Source organism: Salmo trutta, chromosome 14 (genome assembly GCF_901001165.1).
Source record: "Salmo trutta chromosome 14, fSalTru1.1, whole genome shotgun sequence".
Classification (NCBI taxonomy): domain Eukaryota; kingdom Metazoa; phylum Chordata; class Actinopteri; order Salmoniformes; family Salmonidae; genus Salmo; species Salmo trutta.
This window is the reverse complement of record NC_042970.1, coordinates 13,123,047-13,147,637: the sequence shown is the minus strand read 5'-3', so window position 1 is coordinate 13,147,637 and position 24,591 is coordinate 13,123,047. Positions and strand designations below refer to the sequence as shown.

The window sequence follows — 24,591 nt, the reverse complement described above, 5'->3', positions numbered from 1 at the left end:
AAAGCCATCAGTGTTACGTCACTTGGTGGTCCCCTACAAGGAATCCGTGTTTTATTTGCAATACAGTAGTGCTCTATGTTTGTTAACCTCCAGCAGCGCTCAGGGATGTTTCCTTTCCCAAGCCCTGACCATCGAGCACAGAGTGACAGCGGGGGGAGTTGAACTAAGGCCTCACCTAAAGTTAACCTCTGAAGTGATCAGAACGATCTCTGCTAATATTTCCCAGGAGACCAGAGGGGAACAACAAAAGCTGCTTAAGAGGGAGCCAGTTGTTTGATTGCTGTGACTACCAATATCCTGTAATCTATTGTCTATACAATTATGAAAGAAATCAATTGCCAACAGGCATGTTATCTCTTAGGCCCAGACATTAGTGTGTATCCTACTGTTTGAAGTTTCACGTAGAGCCAATAATGCAGTACATGTGAGCTGGAGACACATGGCAAGGAGGTGGGGAAAACATTTTAGGGGCACGGCTCTAATCCTCAAACAGCCAATAAGAGGCAGACTGGACTGACCTCATCAGTTAGCACTCTAGTATCTTGGCCGGCCCAGCTGTTTGAACTGGCCACTGAATGAACCAAACTTTGTCAACTTCTCTTCCATTTCACAGACCAGCAATTATTCAGACTCCGAAGTGTTCATTTCCCCAGCACAGGGACACTGCTTGTTGTAGTGGTGGTAGAGGTTCTGTTCTATGGGAGAATCTCAGACATTCTAGACTTAGACTTCTGTAGAGGTCTTTTGCTTCTTACACAGAAGTGCCTCATTGAGAGGAGAGCTCCCCATCTCAGCCTGTAGAGCTCATCTGGAACTAGGAGGAGCTGCTGGCAAGGTAAGATGCGACTAACCCACACATCCATATGTACATGTGGTTACTCTGCATAAGCTCTGATATGTCAATTTGCTCTTGGAGAAGTTGTTATGTGAGTGAATATTCTCTTTATTGTTCATGCCCTAAAAAAACCCTAGTATTCTCTTTATTGTTCATGCCCTGAAAAAACCCTAGTATTCTCTTTATTGTTCATGCCCTGAAAAAAACCCTAGTATTCTCTTTATTGTTCATGCCCTGAAAAACCCTAGTATTCTCTTTATTGTTCATGTCCTAAAAAACCCTAGTATTCTCTTTATTGTTCATGCCCTGAAAAAAAAGTAATATTCTCTTTATTGTTCATGCCCTGAAAAAAAAAGATTATTCTCTTTATTGTTCATGCCCTGAAAAACCCTAGTATTCTCTTTATTGTTCATGCCCTGAAAAACCCTAGTATTCTCTTTATTGTTCATGCCCTGAAAAACCCTAGTATTCTCTTTATTGTTCATGCCCTGAAAAACCCTAGTATTCTCTTTATTGTTCATGCCCTGAAAAACCCTAGTATTCTCTTTATTGTTCATGCCCTGAAAAACCCTAGTATTCTCTTTATTGTTTTACATTTTAGTCATTTAGCAGACACTCTTATTCAGAGCGACTTACAGTAGTGAATGCATACATTTCATACATTTTTTTTTTCCCCGTACTGGTCCCCCGTGGGAAACTAACCAACAACCCTGGTGTTGCAAACATCATGCTCTACCAACTGAGCCACACGTGCCCTGAAAAAAAAACGAGTATTCTCTTTATTGTTCATGCCCTGAAAAAAACCCTAGTATTCTCTTTATTGTTCATGCCCTGAAAAAACCTAGTATTCTCTTTATTGTTCATGCCCTGAAAAACCCTAGTATTCTCTTTATTGTTCATGCCCTGAAAAAACCTAGTATTCTCTTTATTGTTCATGCCCTGAAAAAAAACAAGTATTCTCTTTATTGTTCATGCCCTGAAAAAAACCCTAGTATTCTCTTTATTGTTCATGCCCTGAAAAAAACAAGTATTCTCTTTATTGTTCATGCCCTGAAAAAAACCCTAGTATTCTCTTTATTGTTCATGCCCTGAAAAAAACGAGTATTCTCTTTATTGTTCATGCCCTAAATAAAAAATAGTATTCTCTTTGTTGTTCATGCCCTGAAAAAACCTAGTATTCTCTTTATTGTTCATGCCCTAAAAAAAAACAAGTATTCTCTTTATTGTTCATGCCCTGAAAAAAACGAGTATTCTCTTTATTGTTCATGCCCTAAAAAAAAAATAGTATTCTCTTTGTTGTTCATGCCCTGAAAAGAAAAAAATAGTATTTTGTTTATTGTTCTGAAAAGCATTGACAGAAGTGGTCATGATTATGACGGCTCACCTTGGGATCATTATGGTATTGAGCAGGATGCTTGAGGCATCTCTGCAATGGAAACCAATGGGAATAGCCTACTACAAAACCACAATACCTGTACTATCACTCTCATTCCTACCAAGCCTTCAACCTGAATCCCACTGCTGCTATTGTCAGGCTTTAGAAGACAATACTGAAATAACCTAATATTAGTCTAACAACCCAGCTTCTGTCCTGTGCTGTTATCCCCATCCATTTCTGTCAGTCACATATCCATTTGGAGGGCCATGTTAGCTTAGCAGCCAAAGTCCTGGGGCTTCTGAACACTACGCTTGCCTGCCTATCTGAAGCGGCAAGATGTCTGCGAGGGATTTAACCTTGAAGAAGTTAAGACAGACCTTGTTGTGACATAGCCAATGTTCTATAGTGCCAAGAACGTGCCACTGGGGCGTTTGAAGCAGCGTGTTCTGTCTCGAGTGGCACGGTCAGGCTGCCCACTTTGGCTGCTTATTATAGACCTTTAGCCAATGTGGGGTCCATTGTTCATCTTGACTCATATTTCATCCTCCATGCAGGCGGCTATCTGCATATGCAGGTTAAAGTGGAGTCTTTAACTCACAGATTACTGGCCACTTACTTTGCAAAGTTTTCAGTCTTCTTGAGTGGATGAAATGGCCCCCTGTATTTATTTCAATATTATTAACCTTGATGTGTTGATTAGCCATTAATACACATTAGTGTGTGTCCTGACTTTCTCCTCCATTCATAAATTAAAACAGAAAATCACTACACAGTCTTGTCCGTGTGGGACTCAACAACCTATGTAAGCTCATGCACAGAATGTACACCACGCATGTAGCCTGGCTTGTGCCCTAGCTTGCACCTTGGCTTGTACCCTGGATTGTGCCCTGGCTTTTGCCCGGGCTTCTACCCTGGCTTGTGACCTGGCTTGTACCCTGGATTGTGCCCTGGCTTCTGCCCTGTGCCCTGGATTGTGCCCTGGATTGTGCCCTGGCTTGTACCTGTGCCCTGGCTTGTGCCCTGGTTTGTACCCTGGATTGTGCCCTGGCATGTACCCTGTACCCTGGCTTGTGCCCTGGCATGTACCCTGTGCCCTGGCTTGTGCCCTGGTTTGTACCCTGGATTGTGCCCTGGCATGTACCCTGTGCCCTGGATTGTACCCTGGCTTGTGCTCTGTACCCTGGCTTGTTACCTGGCTTGTGCTCTGTACCCTGGCTTGTACCCTGGATTGTACCCTGTGCCCCGGCAAATACATGTGCTGATTGAAAGACTGTTGAACAAGTAAACAATACTATTTTCAGACAGAGACATATCTTTGAGCTGACCTTTGTTCCCAGGACAGGAGGTAAAGCCGATAGCTGTAAGAGGACACCCAGCACATTGTATTCTCAACAACCATTTAACAGAACAGCCCACTCCCAATAAGTGCACTTTGGATATGTGAAAACTCCTGTGCAATACAGTTTTCAAGTCCCAACTCAATAACATGTTATTTTATTCATGCTTATAACTGCATGATGTGATTTAGTTCACTCTGTCACTCCAGTCCCAAGCCATTATATTTCCTGTATCAGGAGTGGACTAAAACGTTACATTTCCACAGCATCACAGCAGTAAGCGAAGTTATTCTTCACATTCATCTGCATCTCACTTCTATGAAACTGCTCACAATATAGAAAGTTGACTTACCTGCTCTCATTTATCATAGCTGTTCCGGTGATAAATTGATTTGCGACATGCCATGTTTGTACTGCATACTGCACAGTTAAAAGAGCATGCTGAAGTACCCAGAAGTCCTCATCAGATAATGGCTGAAATTTAAGTTGATAGGGAACACAGTCTTCTTTTTCCTTTCTCTCTCTACAGAGTACATCCACTAACAGGGGAAGATTGTAAACCAGCATAAGGATAGACATTTGGTCGAATTAGTCTTTGATCTTTGCCTGGAGCGTGAATTACTTTAAGAGATTTCAATGGCAGCCTTCCCTATATTTAGGTGAAATTCGAGGGGAATCTTGGGATACCAATTCCAGACTGATATACTGTGCAACAACATGCAACATGTTGTATCCAACATGAATGGATCTGCATTATAAACTGGATGGTTCGAGAACTGAAGGCTGATTGGCTGACAGCTGTGGTATATCAGACCGTATACCATGGGTATGACAAAACATTTATTTTTACTGCTCTATTTATATTGGTAGCCAGTTTATAATAGCAATAAGGCACCTCGGGGTTTGCGGTATATGGCCAATATAGCACGGCTAAGGGCTGTGTCCAGGCACTCGGCGTTGCGTCGCTCTTAAGAATAGCCCTTAGCCGTGGTATATTCGCCATATACCACACCCCCTCTGGCCTTATTGCTTAAGTATAACACATAGGGACATCCTGAAAATGTTTTGTATTCAAACGAGAAACACAGAGGCTGTCATACAGAAAGAAGCCTGCTGTATGTCATTGACTCATTATATTACCTTTGCATCAAAGCTCTGTCTGGAGAACTGTATTAGGAGGAAATAACGGGCTTTTGAAAAAGACGCCCCACTTTCCTCCAAATCTTCTGTATTTAATCAATGCAATCACATCACCCCAGCTCAACTCCTAGCTTAGCGTCACTACTTCTCAAACTCTGGAAAGATACAGTACATGCCGAGGTTCCACTGTACAATGCAACACACAAACTGCTAATCCTATGCTGTTTTCACCACCACAGAGGGCCATTACTTCCCTTAGATCAAGAGTCCTCTCCACAGAACATGCAGAAGCTCTAAATCATTACCCTCTTTATGAGAGCATAGCCCCGAGCTTCCTAGGAAGCTGAATTCAACCTGTATTCATGGTTTGATAAATGTGCACTGTGGTTGGGTTCCTTGGTGTAAACAATATAGTAAGCCATTTGACTCTGCAGACGGGCCTGTAATCATAAGCTCAGAAGTGAGGGGGGAGTATAGTGGAGGGCTGGATTTACAGTAAAAAGAAGCTCCAGAAATGCCTCCCACACAGTGAATATTGGGCTTTTTAGGATGAATCCTCTTGGCAAATCAAATTGATCCATTTACTTCTGAAACACTGAGGATGAAGGATTCTGCGTTTCATACCACTGGTAAGAAATAATCACGCAAATGTGCTAAAGGTAACTATTTAAGTCAACATATTTATCTTATATGATCAAGCCATTGAAGTTAACAGAACATGTGCATGCATTTCCGCTCGCTCTGTTTGATATTTAGTTGTAGTTGCTATAACATTGCCTTTCAGGACATTACCATGATACACCTGTGATACGTACCAGAGGTAGATATTCGGGGAGGAAATGGTTTCCACCCTGTAAATAAACACAGGCTTATCTTGTGAAAGCAGCATGTGAAATCCTGCTGACATGAACCATACAGCATTGGCTCCAGTCATGCACAGTCCACATACAGTGTAGTATTCAAATCATGTTTCAAAGGAAATGAAATGAATCTGAATAGATAAGATGCATTTTGCTTCACAAATTTTGAAAAGAGGCAAAATGCACTGTATCTGACCTTTTTTTTTTTAAATAATAATTTTACCGTTTTCTCCCCAATTTCATGGTATCCAATTGGTAGTTACAGTCTTGTCTCATCGCTGCAACTCCCGTACGGGGGACACCTTTACAGTGAGGAATCACCTACATTTATCTTTATGATTAAATGTTTCTTTTCACATTGTGAAACATTGTTAACATAGTTCGATTACCCCCCCAAAAAAATACATTTGCATAGTCCAGGATGAACAATACCATTCTCAAAAGATTCTCGGTTAACTGAATTCTAGCATTGATGACGAGTTTCTGAAAACTTGATTAATCTTTCTCCAACAGGTGCCCATTGCTGTGTAGGTTCCTGCGCACAGGATCTTGGTGAGCAGAACAGCAGCCATGCCGCCTGCCATGGGAGGACCCCAGGGGTACACCCCTCCAGAGGGGGGCTGGGGCTGGGCAGTAGTGGTGGGAGCCTTCATCTCCATCGGCTTCTCCTATGCCTTTCCGAAGTCCATAACCGTCTTCTTCAAGGAGATTGAGGTCATTTTCGACTGCACCAGCAGCCAGGTGTCATGGATCTCCTCCATCATGCTGGCAGTGATGTACGCCGGAGGTGAGCTCGAGGATAGATTAGGGCTAGCCTGGTAATTACTAGACTGATATCCGTGTACCAAACATTCGTGTAAGCTCGCAAGATATGGCGGCTAGCTAGAATAGTGCAACCCTACCGGAAATGTACATAACAATAACATATTTTATTGTAACACCTATTCAATTGTAACACATTACAATTAACACATTAACACATAACACATTACAAATGTACTCCAACTGTCTTTGCTTTCAGAAACAACAAAGCCAGTATGGAGTGCATTTTCTGGTTCATAAATACATTACAAATGTATTAGAAACAGGTTAACAACTGATTTCACAATTTTGTGTGAAGTTTCTGGGAGGGAGAGTCAGAGTGATGAGATAGTATACCAGTAGTGACCTGTACGGTAATCAGTCAGTGATGAGATAGTATACCAGTAGTGACCTGTACGGTAATCAGTCAGTGATGAGATAGTATACCAGTAGTGACCTGTACAATGCTCAGGTAGCGTGATTAGATAGTGTACCAGTAGTGACCTGTACGATAATCAGTCAGTGATGAGATAGTATACCAGTAGTGACCTGTATGGTAATCAGTCAGTGATGAGATAGTATACCAGTAGTGACCTGTACAGTAATCAGTCAGTGATGAGATAGTATACCAGTAGTGACCTGTACAATGCTCAGGTAGCGTGATGAGATAGTGTACCAGCAGTGACCTGTATGGTAATCAGTCAGTGATGAGATAGTGTACCAGTAGTGACCTGTACGGTAATCAGTCAGTGATTAGATAGTGTACCAGTAGTGACCTGTACGATAATCAGTCAGTGATGAGATAGTGTACCAGTAGTGACCTGTACAATGCTCAGGTAGCGTGATGAGATAGTGTACCAGTAGTAACCTGTATGGTAATCAGTCAGTGATGAGATAGTATACCAGTAGTGACCTGTACTGTAATCAGTCAGTGATGAGATAGTGTACCAGTAGTGACCTGTACGGTAATCAGTCAGTGATGAGATAGTGTAACAGAAGTACAATGCTCAGTCAGAGTGAGTAGGGGATCATTGCGTATCAAATCAAATCAAATTTTATTGATCACATGCAGATGGGGATGTTAATGCCAGTGTAGTGAAATGCTTGTGCTTCTAGTTCCGACCATGCAGTAATATCTAACAAGTAATTTAACAATTTCACAAGAACTACCTTATACACACAAGTGTAAAGGAATGAATAAGAATATGTACATATAAATATATGGATGAGCGATGGCCAAACGGCATAGGCAAGATGCAGTAGATGGTATAGAGTACAGTACATACATATGAGATGAGTAATGTAGGGTATGTAAACATTATATAAAGTGGCATTGTTTAAAGTGACTAGTGATACATTTATTACATCCGGTTTTTAATTATTAAAGTGGCTAGAGATTTGAGACAGTATGTGGGCAGCAGCCACTCAATATTAGTGATGGCTGTTTAACAGTCTGATGGCCTTGAGATAGAAGCTGTTTTTCAGTCTCTCGGTCCCAGCTTATGTACATTTAGATAATTCATGTTTTTTATCATTCACATTCTCTTAGTTTATCATTCTAAGCATGATTTGAAAGCTGTTGTAATATCTTCATAATGTTGTTTGGTTGAATAACTCAGGAAATGGTTGCTATTGACTTTTTACAGGTGCATCACCTGTACTGACCTTGCATTCTGGATGATAGCAGGGTAAACAGGCAGTGGCTCGGGTGGTTGTTGTCCTTAACGATCTTTTTTGGCCTTCCTGTGACATCATGTGGTGTAGGTGTCCTGGAGGTCAGGTAGTTTTCCCCCGGTGATGCGTTGTGCAGACCTCACTACCCTCTGGAGAGCCTTATGGTTGTGGGAGGTTGCCGTACCAGGCAGTGATACAGCCCGACAGGATGCTCTCTATTGAGCATCTGTAAAGGTTTGTGAGTGTTTTTGGTGACAAGCCACATTTCTGTTACCACACTGTCTGTGTAAGTGGACCATTTCAGTTTGTCCGTGATGTGTACGCAGAGGAACTTAAAACCTCTGGGCTAGGTGGCACCAAATCGTCCCACCTACGTAACAGCCAGTTGAATCCTGTGGCGCGATTTTTAAAACCTTTGAAATGCTATTACTTCAATTTCTCAAACATATGACTATTTTACAGCTATTTAAAGACAAGACTCTCGTTAATCTAACCACACTGTCCGATTTCAAAAAGGCTTTACAACGAAAGCAAAACATTAGATTATGTCAGCAGAGTACCCAGCCAGAAATAATCAGACACCCATTTTTCAAGCTAGCATATAATGTCACAAAAACCCAAATCACAGCTAAATGCAGCACTAACCTTTGATGATCTTCATCAGATGACACACCTAGGACATTATGTTCTACAATACATGCATGTCTGTTCAATCAAGTTCATATTTATATCAAAAAACAGCTTTTTACATTAGCATGTGACGTTCAGAAAAAGCATACCCCCCGCAAACTTCCGGGGAATTTACTAACAATTTACTAAATTACTCACGATAAACATTCACAAAAAGCATAACAATTATTTGAAGAATTATAGATACAGAACTCCTCTATGCACTCGATATGTCCGATTTTAAAATAGCTTTTCGGATGAAGCACATTTTGCAATATTCTAAGTACATAGCCCAGCCATCACGGGCTAGCTATTTAGACACCCAGCAAGTTTAGCCTTCACCAAAATCATATTTCCTATAAGAAAAACGGTCTTACCTTTCCTGTTCTTCGTCAGAATGCACTCCCAGGACTTCTACTTCAATAACAAATGTCTAGTCCCTGTGCCTAAGAACACAAAGGCAACCTGCCTGAATGCCTACAGACCCGTAGCACTCATATCCATAGCCAAGAAGTGCTTTGAAAGGTTGGTAATGGCTCACATCAACACCATTATCCCAGAAACCTTAGACCCAATGCAATTTGCATACCGCCCAAACAGATCCACAGATGATGCCATTTCTATTGCACTCCACACTGCCCTTTCCCACCTGGAGAACAGGAACACCTATGTGAGAATGCTATTCATTGACTACAGCTCAGCGTTCAACACCATAGTACCCTCAAAGCTCATCAGTAAGCTAAGGATCCTGGGACTAAACACCTCCCTCTGCAACTGGATCCCCCAGGTGGTGAGGGTAGGTAGCAACACATCTGCCATGCAGATCCTCAACACTGGAGCTCTACAGGGGTGTGTGCTCAGTCCCCTCCTGTTCTCCCTGTTCACCCATAACTGCACGGCCAGGCACAACTCCAACACCATCATTAAGTTTGCAGACAACACAACAGTGGTAGGCCTGATCACCAAAAACGACGAGACAGTCTATAGGGAGGTCAGAGACCTGGCCAGGTGGTGCCAGAATAACAACCTACCCCTCATCGTAACCAAGACTAAGGAGATTATTGTGGACTACAGGAAAGGGAGGACCGAGCATGCCCCCATTCTCATCAACGGGGCTGTAGTGGAGTAGGTTGAGAGCTTCAAGTTCCTTGGTGTCCACATCAACAACAATCTAGAATGGTCCAAACACACCAAGACAGTCGTGAAGAGGGCACGACAAAGCCTATTCCCCCTCGGGAAACTAAAAAGATTTGGCATGGTTCCTGAGATCCTCAAAAGGTTCTACAGCTGCAACATCTATGAGCATCCTGACTGGTTGCATCACTGCCTGGTACGGCAATTGCTCGGCCTCTGACCGCAAGGCACTACAGAGGGTTGTGCGTTCGGCCCAGTACATCACTGGGGCTAAGCAGCCTGCCATCCAGGACCTCTATACCGGGCGGTGTCAGAGGAGGGCCCTAAAAATTGTCAAAGACCCCAGCCACCCCAGTCATAGACTCTCTACTACTGCATGCCAAGCAGTGCCAGAGTGCCAAGTCTAGGACAAAAAGGCTTCTCAACATTTTTTACCCCCAAGCCATAAGACTCCTGAATAGGTAATCAAATGGCTACCCGGACTATTTGCATTGTGTGTCCCTCCCCCCCAACCCCTCTTTTTACGCTGCTGCTACTCTCTGTTTATCATATATGCATAGTCACTTTAACTATACATTCATGTACATACTACCTCAGTTGGGCCGACCAACCAGTGCTCATGCACATTGGCTAACCGGGCTATCTGCATTGTGTCCCGCCACCCACCACCCGCCAACTCCTCTTTTACGCTACTGCTACTCTCTGTTCATCATATTTACATAGTCACTTTAACCTATCTACATGTACATACTACCTCAATCAGCCTGATCAGTCCGGTGTCTGTATGTAGCCTCGCTATTTTTATAGCCTCGCTACTGTATATAGCCTGATTTTTTACTGTTATTTTATTTCTTTACTTACCTAACACCTTTTTTGCACTGTTGGTTAGAGCCTGTAAGTAAGCATTTCACTGTAAGGTCTACACCTGTTGTATTCAGCGCACGTGACAAATAAACTTTGATTTGATTTACCCGGAACATATCCCAGTCCACGTGATCGAAGCAATCTTGAAGCGTGGAATCCGATTGGTCGGACCAGCATTGAACAGACCTGAGCACGGGCGTTTCCTGTTTTAGTTTCTGTCTATAGGCTGGGAGCAACAAAATGGAGTCGTGGTCAGATTTGCCAAAAGGAGGGCGAGGGAGGGCTTTGTATGCGTTGAGAAAGTTAGAGTTGCAACGATCTAGAATTATAAAATTATAACATTTAGGGAGCCTTGTTTTCAGATTAGCCTTGTTAAAATCCCCAGCTACAATAAATGCAACCTCAGGATATGTGGTTTCCAGTTTACATAGAGTCCAATGAAGTTCTTTCAGGGCCATCGATGTGTCTGCTTGGGGGGGATGTACACGGCTGTGATTATAATCGTAGAGAATTCTCTTGGTAGATAATGCGGTCGGCATTTGATTGTAAGGAATTCTAGGTCAGGTGAACAAAAGGACTTGAGTTCGTGTATGTTGTTATGATCACACCACGACTCGTTAATCATAAGGCATACACGCCCGCCCTTTCTCTTACCAGAGAGATATTGGTTTAAAAAGTATTTGTTTTCTTTCAAATACTTTGAGTGTTTGATTGATACTATAGGTTTGGATCAAGGGACCATTCCATTGGTTCCATTGAGACCAGGCAAGCTAAAGTATTAATAGAAAACAAATACTACTTGAACCCAGACCTGGTGATTGCAGTGTGTAACAGCTGCCTAACAACACATGCGTTACATTGTAATTGTTACTGGTAACAGCTGTCCTACCACATCTTGGTAATCCCATGAAGTGAATTGTCATTGTCCTTTTTAAGTACCACTTAGACCTCATGGCTAAATAGTTAAGCATGTGTCCCAAAACGTGTCCTACCATATCCTCCTACACTTACTGAGACAAGATGATGTGTGAGACTTAAGAAACGTCAACTTGGCTTCCTTTTAAAAAATATATATTTGATGCAAAAATGAAGCAGCCTTCCCTGTAGCTCAGTTGGTAGAGCATGGTGTTTGCAACGCCAGGGTTGTGGGTTCGATTCCCACGGGGGGCCAGGCCAGAAAACAAAATGTATGAAATGTAAGTTGCTCTGAATAAGAGCGTCTGCTAAATATGTAAAATGTAAGCATAATGATAGCTATGATGAAAAATTTGACAATCGTCCTTTTTTAAACAGATACTGTAACAGCACCTTTTAACATGCATGGATCTGGATGCCTCTATTAGGCATCCGTATTCACAGTGTACCTTTCATTGAGAATGCATACACTCTTTATTTTGCTCAGTGGATCGTTCATGCACGTCCTATTCTTCAAGTACAAACAGCTCCCGTAGTTTCCCACCCATTGACTGTGTGGAGTAAGGTCACTGGGCACCAGATCAAGATTAAGTGTATTGTCCAAAAGGAGACGGCGATGCCTGAATCAAACCACTGTCATTGAAATTATACAAATGGGTCTCTAGAATGCTTTTACTCTTCCATCCATTGAAGCACAGTTATTAACAGTGCAACAGTATCTGTCTCTACAGTCCGTGGATGGGGTTCCTCTCTTCCCATTGTACTTGTTAATGCTCTGATCAGATGAATGTTGTCCCAGGTGTCTTCTGAGGCTGAGGAGATTAAATGATTTACATGAGAGTGGCAGGTGAGGCAGACTGTGTCAGCTGGTCTAGCTTCCTGTACTGACTGGGTTGAATCAAACGCTAGGTGTCAGACAGGTCTTCCCAGTGGAGCGTTGATACGCCTCTTTTCATCTGCATGACATTCAACACGAACAGACAGAACCGTAATCAGAGGGACTCTTGTACTCAAGACTCGTTGTCCCACAAGAAGAGGTCTGAGGCTGGATAAAAAAAGCACTGTCAAATAGTGAACAGACTCGTTTTCTCTCAAGGAGGGGAGATAAACTGAATAAACATATTCCCGAGATATGATGCTGTTTTAGAAAATGTCCTCTTTTTTCCATATTGATGTTGTCCTGTACACATTGTTATTAGCTGCAAACTTCTACAGCATTTTCAGCTAGCTTAGTAGTAGTGCCTATTTACAATAACATGTGGAAGAAAAACTACTGAAGGAGTAATTACCAAAACACTGAGGATTAGTGCTGATATGTTCCATGTATAGTACCACATACTGTATACAGTACAGTAGGTCAAGCTTCAGCAATAGCAGCACTTTATGAAGAACTCTTTAACGATTTCTGAACCATTTCCCTATTTCAGTATAGAGGGGACCCAGCACCATGTGTACATATGTACATATTGTCCACTAAGAGAGATAATCCGCCATTTCCCTACTAGAGTACATAGCTGCCATGGCTGCCCCCCACCAGCCCAGTGAATGAATGCTATTTATTGTTCAGCAGCCCATTCCCTCAAAAGGTAGCACTTAGCTCAGGCGCACATTCAGGACCTGCATGGGCGAAAGCCAGGTCATTGGGTCATGCAGTAGCTTTGTCTCAGACGGTTCCCAGTTCTCCCACTCTGAATGTTGCCTGTTAGTTGGGCTGTGGACACATGACTGCCTGGCTGGCTGCGCATGATGAGGAGCACATGGCTGTGTGGGGGCTGACCTCTGACCTTTCTACAGGACCGGAACACACAGGCCCTGTTAGACTCAGACCCTAATGATGTCTATGACCTATTCCTGGCAGGCGTAAAAAAAAGGGAGGTTACAGCCAACAGTGCACAGCACACAATGTGTTCTTCTAGATTGTAGTTACAGTAATCAATGAGTAATTGAATCAAATGGCTTCAGAAAGCCCTTTTTTACATTAACAGCTGTCGCGAAGTAAACAACAGGAACCTGGCCTAGAACCCCAAATAGCAAGCAGCAGTACAGTGGCAATCCATGCTCAATTGTGCATGTACGCTTACTGGTGCTACAGAAAATGGGTTGTGTTTCTTGGCTTATTCAACTGTAAGTTGCCATAACAATGTATTGTAGAGTGTTCATGTGTCATCCATGAACGCTACAAAAATAATAATGTTATGGAAAATGTATACATTGACTAAATAATGGGACATAATCCTCTTGTCTTGACCTCTCTTTAATTTCTTTCCTATCCTTCTCATAATGTCTTATATTGTCAGGGTTGGTCTTAGGGTGCCTCCTCAGACTTTTCACCCCCCCACCAGCTCATCTTCGGAGAGAGAGGGGTCAGGCTCTTTGTTGGTGTTTAGCCTCGCCTGTATTAGAATCTAAAAAGCCTTTGTCGTGTTCCGAGCTGGCAAATGAGTCTGGACAACCTCTAAACAAAAACTGTCACATTCCATTTAGGTTCCTTCAGTGGTGCCGGGATTTGGCAGGGAGGCTGAAGCGTCTTCCACATGGATCTTCGTTCCCATTTAGGCCTTGTTGGTATAGGCCAGACAGATGGTGGGCATGCAGCCAGCAGAACTCTGCATGCCATCTAGGCATATATGTTTACAAGTTGTAGTGAGCTAGGGGTTGTTAGGCTCATTTTATGGCCCGTAGTTACCTTAAATTTGTGTTGCCAAACCCTCTGAGATTTAGCCAAACCTAAATGGAATGAATATGTTTCAGTCTAAGACTATAACAAAGTGGAGCTATTGTGAATGTAGCCTCCAAATTTTCCAGTAGGGGAGGTGATAGGGTAAGTAGAAGTAGACCATTGATTAGAAAATCTATGAGTAGGCTATGTTTACCAAGTCATATCAGTAGACAAGCTGTCTATTTCAACAGCAGTAGCAGGCTGAGTGGGACAAAGGTAGAGTCCCTCTCAATGTGAAGCTCTCATCTTTCAAAATGAAGGGATATTATTTACTATTACATGGGAACTATGGTAGATTACCCATAGGAAATGAGTGACTACATGTAACCTGCTCTACTGTAGCGTACTTTAGATGCATTTTTTCTATACCCAACCTCTCTAGCACAAACACACAAAATCCTGCACAGGATTTTACAGTAGCCTAGTTAGAAGTGCTCTATAAGCGACAGAGCCCTCTTCTTTTGTCATTCCCCGCACATACGTTAGGAATACACAAACTGTAGCCACACCTCACAATATCTTGTTTCATCGCGATTGTCTTGTTTTCTGTGCGATTGCATTGCCAACAGTGGCTAGACCAGAGAAATTGCTGCAGTGCAGCAGTGAGACAAATCATTGCAGAAGTTGTGTGGAAGCTCTGGCTGCACCAGCGTTTCTCAGAGTTGGGGCTTTAGGGACCTCTAGTGGTGAAATATAAAATTTCTCTAAAATTGTAGACTTTTCTTATGGTAGTCTAATTCGCATTTTCACCTATTAAAGATTTAAAATCACGTTAATCAAGGAAATTAATTCAAGATGCGAATTTGCAATTCTCTAAAGTTTTTCAAATGAAATTTCGATAGTCATTATGGTATAGTCAGTTATGCTTGGGCATATTTGCCTAACGTGAATTTTCCCAATGTATGAATCATCTTGAGTGCTTTGTATTTGTCACCTATCAGGTCCTATCAGCAGTATCCTGGTTAATAAGTATGGGAGTCGTCCCGTCATGATGTGTGGAGGATTCCTGTCTGGCTGTGGACTGATTGCTGCCTCCTTCTGCAACTCAGTGGAAGGACTTTACTTCTGTGTGGGAGTGGTCGGAGGTAGGCCTCTATTATGGTTAGTGCTATCCGGGATCCTCAGGACGTCCCTAGCTTACCCTTAACCCCTACCTTAACCATTTTACATTTCAACTTCAATGGGGAGTAGGGACATCCCAAGGAACCCGAATAGTAAGGATATGTTCATTAGTTTACTGTTCATTAGTTGCTGCTGTTGAGGAAATGTATTGCCCTCTGGGGCCCTCTTTAGGAAATCTATTATCACTTTCTAGTATCCTGAATTTCTTTTCGGTCTGGTTTCATGTGTTATGTATAATGAATAACTATGCTGTCTGATATTGGACTGAATGAATGTATTTAATATATTTCAACAGGTTTGGGACTGGCATTCAATCTGAACCCAGCCCTTACTATGATTGGGAAGTACTTCTACCATAAGCGGCCCATCGCCAATGGAATCGCCATGGCGGGCAGCCCAGTGTTCCTATCCACCTTGGCCCCTCTCAACAGCTGGTTCTTTGACCAGTTTGGTTGGAGGGGCAGCTTCCTGATACTGGGAGGCCTGCTGTTCAATTGCTGCGTCGCTGGTTCTCTCATGAGACCCATCGGACCAAAACCACAGCCTGCCGTGAAAAGTGAAGATGCTGCAAAAGAGAGTACGACGTGTGGGCAGAAGTGCAACAGTTTTATTGACCTCTCGCTGTTCAAACACCGGGGCTTCGTGCTCTACCTCATGGGTAACGTCATCATGTTCTTTGGTCTCTTCTCCCCACTAGTGTTCCTTAGTAACTTTGCCAAGAGCAGGAACATCCCCAAAGAGAAGGCAGCCTTCCTGCTGTCTGTCCTGGCCATTGTGGACATGGTGGCTCGGCCCTCCATGGGCATTGTGGCCAATACAAAGTGGATACGACCCAGGGTGCAGTACTTCTTTGCCTGCTCTGTGCTGTTGAACGGTGTGTGCCACGTCCTGGCGCCCATCTCCGTGGACTACACAGGCTTCGTTATCTACGCCATCTTCTTTGGCTTTGCCTTTGGCTGGCTGAGTGCGGTGCTGTTTGAGACGCTCATGGACCTTGTGGGAACACAGCGCTTCTCCAGTGCAGTGGGACTGGTCACCATTGTGGAGTGTGGGCCTGTCTTGTTAGGTCCCCCTTTGTTAGGTGAGTGCATACATGTATTTGGAGTTTACTTAAGCTCCTTGTTTCTATTTAAAGGCGTTCAATCATCTAACTGGTTTATTTTTTATGAAAAGCAAAGACTTAACTTATGATACAAGTTAGAATTCATATTTTGTTTTGTCACAGGGAAATTCAAAGACATCTACAATGACTACCAATACACCTACCAGAGCTGTGGGGTGATCCTTATCATTGCCAGTGTGTTCCTGTTTGTGGGGATGGGTATCAACTACCGGTTGTTGAACAAAGAGAAAAAGGAGGAGGAGGAAAGGAATGCTAAACTGGAGGGAGAAGAAGAAGAGTCCAACAAGGACAATGCTACCAAAGAAGCCACCAATGACAGGGTGGGAGCAGTTGACAAGACAAAAACTACAGAAGACATAGTCTAACTTTCCTTGACATCAAATTCACACATTCACATGGTATCTCAATACAGTCAATGCGATAATATAGACATCAAATTAATTTGGTTCAAGTCTTTGGCAGACAGCAATGTTCATGTAAACATATTTCTTCACCATTTCCACTTCTGTCATTGAATAACGTATTATCAGCATAATATGACTGTGTCAATATACATGTATGTATGCAACTTTTTACTGAAATATACGGCTGCCCTGCCAAAAAATACTATATTTTACGAATCTGGAGTCCAGATAGTACATTTTCTGCATAAGTGTTGTGATATATTTTAGAATATTATTATATGGAGGTAATTTTTATGTGTATACTGTATTTGGAATTTCAGAAGTCCACCTCAAATAACTACTATGTACAGTATTATTCTGTGAAAGCACTTAATGGATATACTACTGCTTTTAGAAGGTTTAATGAATCACTGTAACATTTTGTTCACACTGATGAATGGTAGGTTTCTTTAATCTCCGAAAGCATTGACACATGAATAATCAGGCATCTCTTGATATTCACAGGTCTTCAATACATCTTCAAAACAATTATATTCCTGTGTTGACTGTACAGCTAAAAGCTAGAGAGACCGATAACAACACCAAAGATAATACAGTATGAAGACTTGCAGAAACTGCTTCTGCAATAGAAATCCCCGATCACACTTGTGGAGTTGTCACTATTTACAAAAACTGGCTATATCCAGGGGCGCAACTTTGGTTTTAGAAGTGGGGGGGACATAACCATTATTATTTTTTTAATCCAGTCGGCTAAACACTCGAAACAACCTACCCAACCGCTCAGAGGCGTCCTCATGGTCCTAAAGCACACCGTTGCCTGGTTTTGTATCATATTCAACTGATAAAATTAGGGAGGGACAAAATGCAATTTCAGAATGTGGGGGGATGTCCCCCTCGTCCCCAGTGATAGTTGGCTATATCGTTAAAATTATGTAAACAAAAATGGGCTTTTTGGTATTAATTTTAGTTTAGGCATAAGGTTAGCATTTTGGTTAAGGTTTGGGTTAAGGTTAGGTTTAAAATCAGATTTTAAAAAGAGAAATTGCAGAAAAAGGCAGGGTTTAGCCATATTTCTCACTATATGCCTCTGGTAACTAGTGATGACCACATTTTGCCGTTAGCTAGCTAAACTCATGCGTAGAAACACATCATCAGGTCTAACGGTTGTCTTGCGCCAAAATGCGCATGTGTAGGCCCTAAAATTAATGTCACTAATTCAATATAAAAAAATATGTATATATATGTACGTGTCAGTTTGTCACTTTCACGAGGTTGGAATAATAACTACTTTAGCCATTGGCTCGAATCTAGGTTGTGCCTTTAGATTTTGAGAACATTTACAGAATTTTGCACTTCTATCACTGACTTCTCATTCCTGGCCTGGTCTTCATGGTCTGTTTCGCAAAGCGTTTCCAGAAGTCTAGCGATGTTGCGCATCTGGGCTTAGAAACTCTTGGTGCTTTCAAGACAGCTGGGAACCTGGGAAGTACTGTTAACAACAGCAAGGGCAGGTTTTCGGCAGGCGTTTAGGACACTGGGTGCTAGCTAGTTAGCTAGCTAGGATTCCAGCAGGTGTTCGGCAAGCCGGAGCAAAAAACACTGTGTGATAGCTAGCTAGTTAGCTAGGACTCCGGTACACAGCAGCAGAAGAAAGGTTGCTAGTTAACGATAGCTAGGACACTGGTAGACAGTGTACTTCGCCCATGCCTGTCATGCACTAGTTTCCCACAGTTCTGGTAGTAATGGCGAGGGCAGATGTTTAGCAGGTGGGAATGAAGGATACTGTGTGCTAACTTGTTAGCTTACTAGCTAGGACGCCGGAACACAGCTAGCGGGGGCGACTCCGGCAGATAGCTGTCGGGTGGGGTTCCTGCGGATGCTTGGAATTTCCAGTTACTACATTTCCTGCCTTAACCCATTAGCTATTTATCTCCACTCTGTGGCAGTATTTACTCTTACGTTAATGACTCTTGAGCTCCTGAAAGTTTATCCTCATCCTGGAGGAAATTGTTTGCACGTTATATTGGAAAATTACACTGTATATCACTGTTACTGATTGATTTAATTTTAATTTTAAGTAACTTAAAAAATATTCCTGACATAACCACCTTGAGGTTGCACTGATGTAGCCTACTTGATGAGACTAAAGTCATAATTGGGAATGCAGAAATCAAGGGTTTGATCCAATGAAAGTTGATAGGCATTGATTGTCATGTGATGGTACCCTGATCCATGAGGGAACAGACAATCTTTGGTCATCATCATCATTTTCATATGTTCAAGGGCACTTGGAGGGTCTGGAAGGGATCCAGCTTTCTGTCAGAATTTACTTTTCTTATCAGGGTGAGGAGAGATTACGCAGCAGGTTAGGAGAATTAGGTTAAGATTATGTTTTCATAAGGGTTAGCTAAAATGGCCAAAAAAATTGCCTACTTTTAACGTACATTTTTCAAAAGCTGGGTCCAATCTAGACATGACCGACTTGAAGGGAGGCCCTTTGAGTTCAGCACACGAAGACACTTTTAATCATGTGTGTCATACATGGATGATGACCATGATGTGAATGGTTTTGTGGCATTTTAATGAATGTCTTTTTTTCTTTCCACAAAAAATACAACTGAAATGGGATGTTGTGTTCATATAACATGTAGAGCTAATGTATTATGATGTATTTAAAGATATATTCAAAATGAGGAAAATGCAATGACAAACAAATGAAGAGTTATTTACTAAGTATAAGTATAAAATAAAATATCCCCACAGCTATTGGACTGTTTGAATTCATTGGCTAACCTGGATTACAATGTTTCCATCGATTAGTATAATGCAGAGCAATATATTAAGAAAATATAAATATATGACTGGTTAATGTACATTTATTTCACATATGTAGGCTATCTATTTGATACAGTACATTCTGCACGCATTCACACCAACAACAAAACATCTGCCATTTGAACAAAACAAACATTGGCTGTCTTCACTTCCAGGTAGGGAGCTACTAGCTAACATTAGCTAATATTTCACAATTAGATATTAATTATTTAGCTTGGTAGCTAAGTATGTTATTGCAAAATATTTTGTTTTGCTGTAAATGTGCCCAGTCTCTAGCTAGGTTAGCTAGCTAGCTAACTTTTTGCTAGCTAGCTATTGTTGTGACAATATTTCAGTTTGCTCACTAACATTTTCTGGAAAAAAAATAGCTATAGCCAAAAGCCCTTGCTTGCTAGTTTACTAACTGTCAATAAAGTGCTGTTGTCAATGAATATTAACGTTACCAATTCGTTGTCAGCATGGAGAGAGAGAGAGAGGATTCAACTTCAAGCTGTTGGTTCCTCCTACAGAGACAACCCACTCCCAGGCACTGTATGTTCAGCTGTTGGAAAGCCGCTGTCGTGTTTTTGGCATCATTAAACTGAAGATATGTTTATCAAATAACTCTCTGTAATTATTATTACGCAATTAAACTGATTAATCGTGTAACTGTAATTAACTAGAAGGTCGGGGCACCAAGGAAAATATTCAGATTACAAAGTTATAATTTTCCTAATATAACTTCCAGATATTATAATATCTGATCGATTTGTCTCCTCATTAATGATGTGTTATTTACCTCACGTCAATCTCATTCCAAACGTCGTAAATTGTTGGTTATCTGCACGAACCCAGTCTTCACTATGAGTCATCCATACATCAATTGTCTTAAAATCGTTTATTTACTAATCTAAGTAATTCACAGAAATGCTTAAACAAACAGATATGGTTACAAGGAAATGATAGGAGAATGTGCCCTAGTGGGCTAAACCGGCATGGCGGCTTGGTACACAAAGAAAGGGGGTTGGGCTTGAATGAAAGAGCGGGAAGACTGAGGAACGAAGAAACAGCTAAGCTATCGTAAATACAGAATCTTATGCATTCTAAATTACCGCCCATTTGGAAAAGGAAAATGCAATAAATATTTACTCTGAGCTGCGCTTCGGTAGGTTGGTCGTAGATGCTGGCCGTGTTGGCCAACAGAGATCTTCCAGTCCTCGGAAGAATGTCACTGGTGGTAAAATGGATACGTTGTAGTATCTTCGTCGTGTGTTAGACTGGATACGTCATCCATCCTTTCCTAGCTCACGTCTACAGCGGCCTCTGCTAACTCAACGGCTAGGAAGTATCACTTCTGTAGTGAATAAGGGTTCAAAGTTCATACCATTCGCAACCAAAGCTCACGCCGAGGTTGGCTTAGTTCTGTACTTGACATGTGTGTCCTTTTAACGCAGAGGCTGCAGACCTCACGTACCCGGAACAGACTGGTTACGTTTTCGTCACTGACTTATATAGTGGCAAGGGGAGATGGGTGTGTTTCATCGTTTATAACCCCTGTCTCTTCACAGGGGCGGGCCACTGATTGGTCAGGGCTCTTTCCTTATGAAAACCCAATTCTCTCATTTGGAAGCTAAAATTACATTTAATCTCCTAACAAACAGTTTCAATATCAAACATTTAAATTGCACAACAATTCCATGTGAATCTGATAACTAGAATGTGTAGACTTTCCCAGGTACAGTTTATGTCATCCTGTCATCAGTCATAATGTCTCAGATGACAACCGAACTGACATCCATACTCATTAAGTTCCAACACATATTTCCAACTGGTTCTATTACCGAAATATGGTTCCTTTCCCCCAACTTGTTTGATGTTCCCAGACTCTCTATATTTAACAAAGGCTATTCAAAAGTCCTTCAGTAGGGTCAGAGAGAGAGGGGAAGGGAGAAAGGTATTTATGGGGGGTCATAAACCTCACCCACAGGCCAACGTCATGACACCGCGCCAGGAGCCGGTCCTACCACTGTCCTTCCTACCACACCCTAAAATGCTAAAAACCGCTCCACACTCACAAAATCCAACACCCATCAATTTTTGTGACTACCTGGACCTACCAATTGGTTTTAAAGTATTGAAACCAAACCATATGGATTTCAATGAAAAGTATTCGAATAAACATGGAAAGGTGAATGTAAAAAGCGAACATCATTTAAAATAGGCTACATGTGTAAGGCTTGGGCATAGTTGAGGAGGAATCAGACGCAGGAAACAGCGATAAGGGTGATAGCTTTAATGCTCAACACGGTAAAACACCAGCCACCCCAAATAGCGAACTGAGCGCACACAAAATCAAATTGCCCCAAACACAGGGGACAAAACTCGAGCAGGAGGGGGCGCCACCTTCAGTGGGAGTCGTGACAACATGTCCTATTAAACAGCATATAAACACTCTAAATAGGTCAGGAGCCAGACAAGGAGCCTAAGAAGGAACAAAAATGAATTATTTAGGCTACATTATTTCAAATATTTCAAGGCTATAGCCATTAGGCTGGCAGGGATATAAAGCACTCAGCATTTTAACAACATTTCATTCTATTAAATAATTATAGTCTATACATTGCGCATATAGGCTGTGACTTACTTAGAATTAAGTACAAATTAAACAAAACATGACTTATTACTGCCTTTGAATTCATTTTTAGAAACACGAGTTTGGCCAGTCTGGGGCTTCAGACTCATGCGATGGTTCCAGGAGAGCCTGCCAGCAGCGGAGAATGTCCTCTCCACACTTGCAGAGACACTGGGGATTCTAAACACCCTTTTGGCCACTCTTGCCAGGCTGGGCAGAGATTCAATTGTGTTTTACATTTTTCTATAGGTAAGCCTAAGGTTTTTAGGCAAAATAACCCTGTCAAAACGGAAAGCTCCTTGAACGTGGGAATATGCCAGGCCTCTTAGGCCAAAATCAATTATGGCCTATTGTATAGATAATAGTATGAAAATTAACGAAACGTTTAGGAGATCAGATGTTTAGTTAATAAACACTTCGCTACAATGACACTTAGTTATCTACCCACCTTGTTCCTTTATTTTAGCATGTGCACGTAGTAATTACACCATCATACTTTTGGGATTCGTGTCTTTTCAGATTCCACAATGATTCTTTAGTTATTTCATGTAGCCAGCGTGTAACAACTGCCATATCCCGCGGGTAGAACAATGGAATCCGATATGTAACCTAAAAGTTTAGCACCATACCAGCAGGTGGTATCCAAGCTTTACACATAACAGTGGCCACTTCATCCCTCTCTTGGTCTTGGTCCTCATCTTTGTAAGTCACCTTGATTTAGCACCTGTGTGTTTTATCAGTTTCTTTATGATATTCAACGGATATTCGTGCTTTCAAACCTCAATAGCTGTAATGGTTATCGCTGGTGAAGGAGGACCAAAATGCAGCAGGACTGTGTTTGTTCATTTTGAACATTTATTAAATCAAAATGAACACAAAAAAACAACAAAACAAACTCACGATCACCGAACAGTCTTCTCAGGCTCATACACGCTAGACAAGAAACAATCTCCCACAAAACCTACACCAAACAATTACCCATATATAGGACTCTCAATCAGAGGCAACGAGGAAACACCTGCCTCCAATTGAGAGTCCCAAACCCAATCAACCTAACATAGAAATACATCAACCAGACTACACATAGAAATACATCAACATAGACCATAACTCAAAACCCGGAAATAATAAATCAAACGCCCTCCTAACTAACACACCACCCCAAACCACATAAAACAAATACCCTCTGCCACGTCCTGACCAAACTAAAATGACAATTAACCCTTATACTGGCCAGGACGTGACAATAGCTGTCACGATTGTCGTAAGGAGTGGACCAAAACGCAGCGGGAAAATGTATACTCATCTACTTTTTTTTATTTGAAGAAGGAAAAACAAAAATAAACACGTATACAAAAACAAACGACTCCAAACAGTCCCGTCAGGTGCAACAAACACAAAACCAGGAAATAACTACCCACAAACCCCCTTAGAACAAACACCCCTATAAATAGGACCTTCAATCAGAGGCAACGAGAAGCAGCTGCCTCCAATTGAAGGTCAACCCAATAAACACCACATAGAAATAGACCAACTAGAAATAACATAGAAATACACTAACATAGAACATAACCCAAACAACCCCGAAACACCCTAAACAAACACCCCCTGCCACGTCCTGACCAAACTACAATAACAAACAGCCCCTTTACTGGTCAGGATGTGACAATAGCACAACAATGCACAGTTCTTATTTTCAAGATTTGGACATTAATTTGCTTTCCAAAGCTAATAAACATGTAGAAATGTGAGCAGCATTTTGTATTCCTAGTTGAATTAGTTAGGGAGCGTAAAAAAAGTACAAACTTTTCTTAAATTCGAATTTCAATAGCTCCTTGGTCATGTGACCTACTGACCTCGAACAAGGTTCAGAATGTACACTTAGTGGGCATACATATTGCACACCATTTAGTTTGTCCATTTTCATCTCACACATTTTTTTCAAAAGATCTATTTTCAATAGCTCCTTGGTCATGTGACCTACTGGACTCAAACGAGGTGCAGAATGTCCACCGACTACCCTTCTATATTGCACACCCTTTAGCTTGTCAATTTTCATCTCACACAATTTTACATGAATTTTGTCATCTTTAGAATTCCAATAGCTCCTTGGTCATGTGACCTACTGACCTCTAACAATGTTCAGAATGTACAATCAGTGGGCCTACAC

At 41.8% G+C, this 24,591-nt stretch overlaps 1 protein-coding gene across 3 annotated transcripts; it reads left to right on the top strand.

Moving 5' to 3' along the window:
• The first annotated feature begins 530 nt into the window (after positions 1 to 530).
• Positions 531 to 19,743, top strand: LOC115207432 (monocarboxylate transporter 1). Of its 3 annotated transcripts, XM_029774502.1 has the most exons (6): positions 531 to 835; positions 2,972 to 3,015; positions 6,064 to 6,337; positions 15,268 to 15,411; positions 15,744 to 16,529; positions 16,674 to 19,743. In XM_029774502.1, exons 3-6 carry the CDS (start codon positions 6,121 to 6,123, stop codon positions 16,934 to 16,936), a joined length of 1,410 nt encoding a protein of 469 aa, XP_029630362.1. In that variant the 5' UTR covers positions 531 to 835; positions 2,972 to 3,015; positions 6,064 to 6,120; the 3' UTR covers positions 16,937 to 19,743. The 3 variants fall into 3 exon arrangements, with proteins under 3 accessions (XP_029630362.1, XP_029630361.1, XP_029630363.1); XM_029774501.1 differs by lacking the exon at positions 2,972 to 3,015; XM_029774503.1 differs by lacking the exons at positions 531 to 835; positions 2,972 to 3,015 and adding an exon at positions 5,810 to 5,859.
• Positions 19,744 to 24,591: the final 4,848 nt, after the last annotated feature.

What these genes read in the sequence shown, in the direction of transcription:
- LOC115207432 (XM_029774501.1), top strand. Translation starts at nt 6,121, where the DNA reads ATGCCGCCTGCCATGGGAGGACCCCAGGGGTACACCCCTCCAGAGGGG. An exon ending in GGCAGTGATGTACGCCGGAG is followed by an intron (nt 6,338 to 15,267) that starts GTGAGCTCGAGG and finishes GTCACCTATCAG; the next exon opens with GTCCTATCAGCAGTATCCTG. An exon ending in GTTAGGTCCCCCTTTGTTAG is followed by an intron (nt 16,530 to 16,673) that starts GTGAGTGCATAC and finishes GTTTTGTCACAG; the next exon opens with GGAAATTCAAAGACATCTAC.